The 6,000-nt window shown below is 49.3% G+C and overlaps 1 protein-coding gene across 28 annotated transcripts in view; it reads left to right on the top strand.

Moving 5' to 3' along the window:
• Positions 1-616: 616 nt before the first annotated feature.
• Positions 617-6,000, top strand: part of Ncam1 (neural cell adhesion molecule 1) — a 297,496-nt gene continuing 292,112 nt past the window's right edge. For 7 of the 28 annotated variants that reach the window (XM_060373424.1, XM_060373429.1, XM_060373427.1 and 4 more), the window contains exon 1: positions 617-1,012. In XM_060373424.1, the coding sequence (XP_060229407.1) occupies positions 961-1,012 (52 nt within the window). In that variant the 5' untranslated portion in view covers positions 617-960. The remainder of the gene's footprint in view (positions 1,013-6,000) is intronic. The other 21 variants (XM_060373535.1, XM_060373528.1, XM_060373509.1 and 18 more) reach the window with 5 other exon arrangements.

The following is a 6,000-nucleotide window of genomic DNA, read 5'->3' as shown; positions in this document are numbered from 1 at the left end:
GCCCCTATGCTGTAATACTTACAGAAAAGCCAGAGCAAAGGACAAATAGGGAGAACCGATTCCAATACTTGTGAACAGTGTCTGGTTATTACTTCTACGTGTCTCTCCATTTTCTTCTGCCTGGCTTCCCCACCCCCACTTCTGAGAGCTGAGCAGTGCTGCTGTGAGTTGCTCCCTCTGTGGGAAGGTAAACTTCTTAGCCAGGAGAACACAAACAAACAACAAAACAAATCTCAGCAACCCTCATCTCTCTCCAAATTACCAGTTTCTTTCACTTAAAAAAGAAAGAAAGAAAAGGAAAGGAAACCATATGCTTCTTATTGCGAGGACTTTAGTAACTAAACGGAAAGCAACTTTGGAAATCTAACCGAATCTAATTTTTTTTTTTTTTTTTTTTTTTTTTTTTTTGCTAATTATTAAAACGTTCACATTTCTGATTAAGGAACGCTGAGGCAGAAGCAGCTGCGAAGGCATGAATGAAGGAAAGGGGTGGAAAGAAGAAATCTCAGCTCAGCCTGGAAGGCTACATGTGAAAGAGCCCGGCTCCCACGAAGACTCCAGGCCGCGTTTTGCAGGCGGCCGCATCTGCCTCCCCTGTCTCTTACCTCCTGGATGTTAGGAACTATTTGTGGTCGGCGTGGTGGAAGGACACAGTGAGGTTCTCACCTCCGCCCCCCGCCCGTCGCTCGCATCCCCAGTTCCATCAAAGCCAACCCGGGCCAGCGCAGGGATCTCCGAGTTGAGAGTGTGCTGAGGCTTGGACTGTCACTCATTCTCCGCTCAGCGCGTGAACGCAGCTCGGCAGTGGCTGGCAAGAAACAATTCTGCAAAAATAATCATACCCAGCCTGGCAATTGTCTGCTCCTCGGTCCGTTGCTCCGCCGCCGTCCACAGTTGCTCGTAAGGGGAAGGCACAGAATTTACCTCGGCCAAAACATCCCTCCCAGCCGGCAGTTTACAATGCTGCGAACTAAGGATCTCATCTGGACTTTGTTTTTCCTGGGAACCGCAGGTACATTTTCATTTTTATTTAATTCTACATCGGGTTTGCTAATTGTTCGCTTGCCCCTGTCCTTCCTCTGTCTCCCAGAGACGCACAGTTCTTTTGGGTGGTTTTGTGTGTAAAGGCGAACACATAGCATTTTCACTAAGCTGGGAAGGGAGCGCATCGCACCGTCCTTGCTTGGCCGGCCAAACCCGTGCCCTCCGGGACGGCGCTGGGCGCTGCTGCCTCCCGGCTCGGTGGCGGCCGCGCGCGCCCTTCCCACTTGTGTGCCCGCGGAGGTGGGACAGGGGTTTGGAACTGGGATGCTGCCGGGCTGGGCAGCGCTGCTTCCCCTTCCCCGGAGGCGGGCGGCGGGGATGTGCGGCTCCGGCGGTGTCGCCCCCGGGCTTGTCTTCCACCGAGAGGGGCTTGTCAAGCTCCGGGAAGAGTGAACAATAAGGCTGGGGCAGCTTCCCCCTCATCGTTAGGTCCCGGGGTGTGATAAAGTGGGGCTCGCCGCCTTCGCGCACTCCCTCCCTTCTTCCCCGCCCCGAATAACGGTTTGCAAAATGGGGCAACCACGGGCAGCACCGCAGGGCCGTGTGGTCGTTTCTGCACCCCCGTGCAAATGACGTTAGTTTTTCATTTGCCAAATTGCTGGGTAGTTGCAAAGCCTGCCCTCGGCCGGGAGCACCGAGGGATGGGAGGGTCCAGCGCCGCGTTTTGACAGGAGGAAGTGCAGAGGGGCGGAGGGCGAGGAGGGCGTGATCGGGGCTGCCTGGTGTGTGTGTGTGTGTGTGTGTGTGTGTGTGTGTGCGCGCGTGTGCGCGCTTGTGCCTTTACACGCACCGCGAGCCTAGGGTTGCACGGTGCCAGCGAAGAATGGCAGGTAGCCAGCTGCCCAGGACACCTCGCCCCATTCTCTTTTCTCTGGGCGTTATTCCTAATCCTGGCAAAGTGTGAACAATGGGGCGCTCAGGAGAAAGACCGAAGCGATGCTGTCGCGGGTGGCGGGGGCTGTGCCGCCGCCCAGAGATCTAAGCATCCGGGAGGGGGGCGCGTTGCATTTTGGCTATTTCCATCCCAGCTTCCTTGGAAAATTCTTCAGCGCGCCCACCCTCCCCTCCAGCTGCTGTCTCCCACCCCACCCATGGATCTGCGCTGTGGCGTCCCTATGGACTGGGAGAGGGGGAAGAAAAGGGCGCTGGGGCTGCCGAGAGCTGGGTGGGATGGGCCGACAGCTGGGGCGGGGGGGGGGGGGGCGTGTGCTGCCAAGCACCAGCTGAAAGCAGGCCAGGATGAAGGGACCGCACATGGCTGTCGCTTCTGCCCGGTGTGCCTGTACCTGTACTAGATCCCTGAGCCCTGGGTGTGGAGTGCACTGGGCGGCCCGGGAGCACCCAGCGCGCCCCCCTCCGTGGGCAGCAGGAGAGCAGAGCCGGGCCACCGCCTCCAGCCAACTCTGGTTGGCGACCAATCAGAACGAGGCTGGCTGGGCGGGAAGCCGCGAGAGGCTTTTATTGCGGCGCGGGTGGCGCCCGAGCTGCCAGGATGGGCTCCGGGTGTTCTAGCGTAACGGTCTCGCCTCCCGCCGGGAAAGACCCCGCCCTGATATGTCCCTAGCTGCCCGACAGTTTCCGAGGACATAAAATGGAGAAGAGATGGGCCCCGGGACATCCCTTGGTCCAGCCAGCTCATGCTCGCCCACTCGTGCCTCTTTCACGCCGGCTTGGAGCATTCCCGCTCCCCGTCCACGGCGCACAGCTGCGTCGGAGCTCTTCGCCTGCGAGCGCAGAGGACAGCAGCCCCCAAGCTGTGGCCCAGAGAGCAGACGCGCTTGCGCTGACCCTCTGCCCAAGGACTAGACGCTGGGCTGGAGGGGCGTGGCGGGGCGTGGCAGGGCGTGTCTTGACAGGGCGTGCCAAATAGGTTCTTGCCACCGCCAAGCCCAGAGCTGGCAGGGGCGTGCCCTTCTCTGTGGTGCTGTGGATGACCTCCTCTTAGGGTGTGTTTACTGAAATCTTCCTTCTGGTTAGGAGCTTGACAATGGAGACCTAATCTTCCATGATGCATCTTTTTTAGGATCTCTTGGTGGTCTTCTCCACCAAGAGACGGGTGTAACCCTCAGTGTTTGGATCCTGTGGAAGCTGAGGGAGGGAATCTTACACAGGCGTGTTCCTCTGTCCTCAGGCAAGACTGACATCCTGACCAGTATTCCCTAGAACGAAAGCATCCTTTTTCGGCCCCTAAGACCAGACGATGAGGACAGGGGAAAGAAGCACATACCAGACTGTTTAACAAAAGAAATAAGTGGTTTTACTAACAGAATTTCCAAGTATTGTTTTTACCAGTTTATTAAAAAAAAAAAAAAAATTCCAGAGAATTCAAGCCAAAGGGTTAGGAAGAACGTAAAAGAAGGATATATATGCGTACCCTCCCCCTTTAGCTGCAAATGCTGCAGGGTATCCACAGACAATGGTATAATTCAAATTCTCTGTTATTGGTGGAACGTGAAAATTTAGATACCAGGGAGCACGCTCTTAGTGAATATCCTAGCGCATATCAAATGAATCAGGTGCTCTGTTTTCTGCCCCCTTAGGAATAAAAAGACAGGTTGCATAACTGCATAGTAAATTTCAGTCTGTGAAAGCAAGCATTTGTTGCATGTTAGCTGGCTGAATCATGTGCTCGAATGGTGGGAAACGGTCAAAGCACACGTGCTTAGTTGACAGTTTTAGCCTTTTGCTAGTCTAGCCTCCAAGAGTTAAGGAGTATTCACGACCAGTTTTCTATTAAGATAACACCAGACTTACGACAAAGAGCAAATTTAGTACAGAAGGTAACATCTATCTATCTATCTATGTATCTATCTATATATATATATAGATAGATAGATAGATACATATAATACCCAATATCCCTTGCTAAGCGATTGAAGATGTTTCATAAAAGTCTGTTGTGAGAGTGATTACACGGGCTTTTTTTTTTTAATTTTTACATTGGTTTTCATTTACAATGGGAAATGTGAAATTTGGGCAAAATTTAAAGGACCGTAATAAAACTGTATTTATTATGGAAAGCTTTTCACATTAGAATTAACACAGAATTAATTTAAAATGTAACAAGACTATAGTCAAATGGAGATTGTGATCCAGAATTGTGGAAATACAGCCCTCCATTTATTTAAATTGGTAGGTGTTACGTTGATTCTGTATGGTTTTGGGGAGACAGGGTCTCCTTAGATAGCCCCAGTGGCCTGGAACTCACTATCTAAACCAGGTTGGCCTCGAACCTTTATATGATCCTCTTGCTTCAGCTCCCCTAGTGTTGCTAGCACAGCCATGAACCACCACATCAGCTTAATATTTTTGCTCTTGCTGCTATAAAAGTCCTGAAGATCTATCTGCCCTATTAGGCTTTCATTTATCCCACACTGACAATGTCCCCACCTTTCTCTTTCCACCAAGATTAAACTTGGTGCTTTCTCTCTAGGTACCCTTACCCTGGATTCCTTTTGTTTTAGCAGTATCAGGAGACTAGTAGAAAGCTGTGCTTCAGCACTTTGCTTAGTAAAAAAGCACTTAGCTTTTTCCTGGTCTTCTCGTGTTGATTGGTTAAACTAAGGATTTTCTCTTTTTAATAGGTGAATGGTTCCCTAAGACTGATCAAGAATTAAAGTAGGTAGGGCCCTAATCGGCAAGATGGCCTGCCTATTAGGTAGAGGTGCTTGCCACCATGCCTGAAGAACTGCGATGGATCATCAGAACCTACATGCTACAAGAGCGGAGTGACTCCTGCAAGTTGTCCTCTGACTTCCACACATATGAGAAAAATAAATACATGTAAAAAAAAATCAAGCCAAATACCACCCCTCCCACCCCAAACACCAAAACCCCCAGCAATACAAGAAAAGTTAAGGCATTGATGTGTTGTTTGTAGTAGATATGGTTATTGATGCTAGTAAGGAAGAAATTAGTTACAGAGAGTCCCAGCTTCGCAGAGCTTTTGAAGGGCTTTCCTTTGGAGTATAGTTATCATTAATTGAATTCTTCTGATAGGTAATCTATAACTCAATGTAAATAATCTCTAAATTTTCCTGTCACTGGGAACAATGTCTTAATTGCCTTTCAAAATAAATAGCACCATTTTGTCAGTCAGACTCTAATCTTTACTGCAACAGATGTTTTTCTTCATGGCAGAACCCAGTTTCTTAAATTATAGACAGCATTTGTAAACTTCACACTGCTTGAGATACGGACTTTGGGATATCTGGTACAATCATTTAGTACTTCTTTTTAAATGATGAAGGCTGTGTTTGTCTTAATTTGATGAATTTCCCCTATTTACATCGTCAGTGCTAAAGAACTATGGCCACTCTCCAGATTGCAAGCGGCTTCAACGCCGCTGGCAGACGTCCAGAGATATTTTACAGTCTTTCTCAACTTTGTGTGAAATGATTGACTACCTGTTGCTGAAGGACATTTGAACTTTCTCTGACAATCTCGGGTCTGTGATGGTGGAGACCAGAACGAATCGTGGAGAGGGAGAGCAGGGGCTGCACCTGTCCCCATCTGTCTGCTGAAACAGTTGTAGCTTGGGATGAGCAACTGCCGCAAAAGACTCTCCTGCACTCTGTGGAGCTGTAGAATACATAGACAACACTCCACGGCGTCGAGAGAAACATTTGAATGCAAACTTCATAATGGATAGTTCTTCCGTTTGCCAATCTAACAAATCTATAGAGTAAGGAATGTCTGGAATTTTAAAAGAAATGGCAGCAAGTTACGAACAGCATTTTGCTAATCCTAAAATAATGTCATTATGAATCAAACAACATTGGAAGCATGAGTCATCAATAATGCTCATTTCAGCTGTGAGTCAAAAGACCAAGGCTCAGAGATCTTTGGCTACAAAGGAAGAATTCTGAGTAGACTTCAGTAGAGAGCCGTGAATGTTTTTTAAATATACTCACCAAATCTCAGCAACATTGTAAAAGGTAGCCTCATAGAAAGGGC

The sequence above is a fragment of the Meriones unguiculatus genome, chromosome 1 (genome assembly GCF_030254825.1).
Source record: "Meriones unguiculatus strain TT.TT164.6M chromosome 1, Bangor_MerUng_6.1, whole genome shotgun sequence".
In the NCBI taxonomy this organism is placed as follows: domain Eukaryota; kingdom Metazoa; phylum Chordata; class Mammalia; order Rodentia; family Muridae; genus Meriones; species Meriones unguiculatus.
Note: the sequence above shows the minus strand (reverse complement) of the source record. Positions and strands in the feature narration are given on the sequence as shown.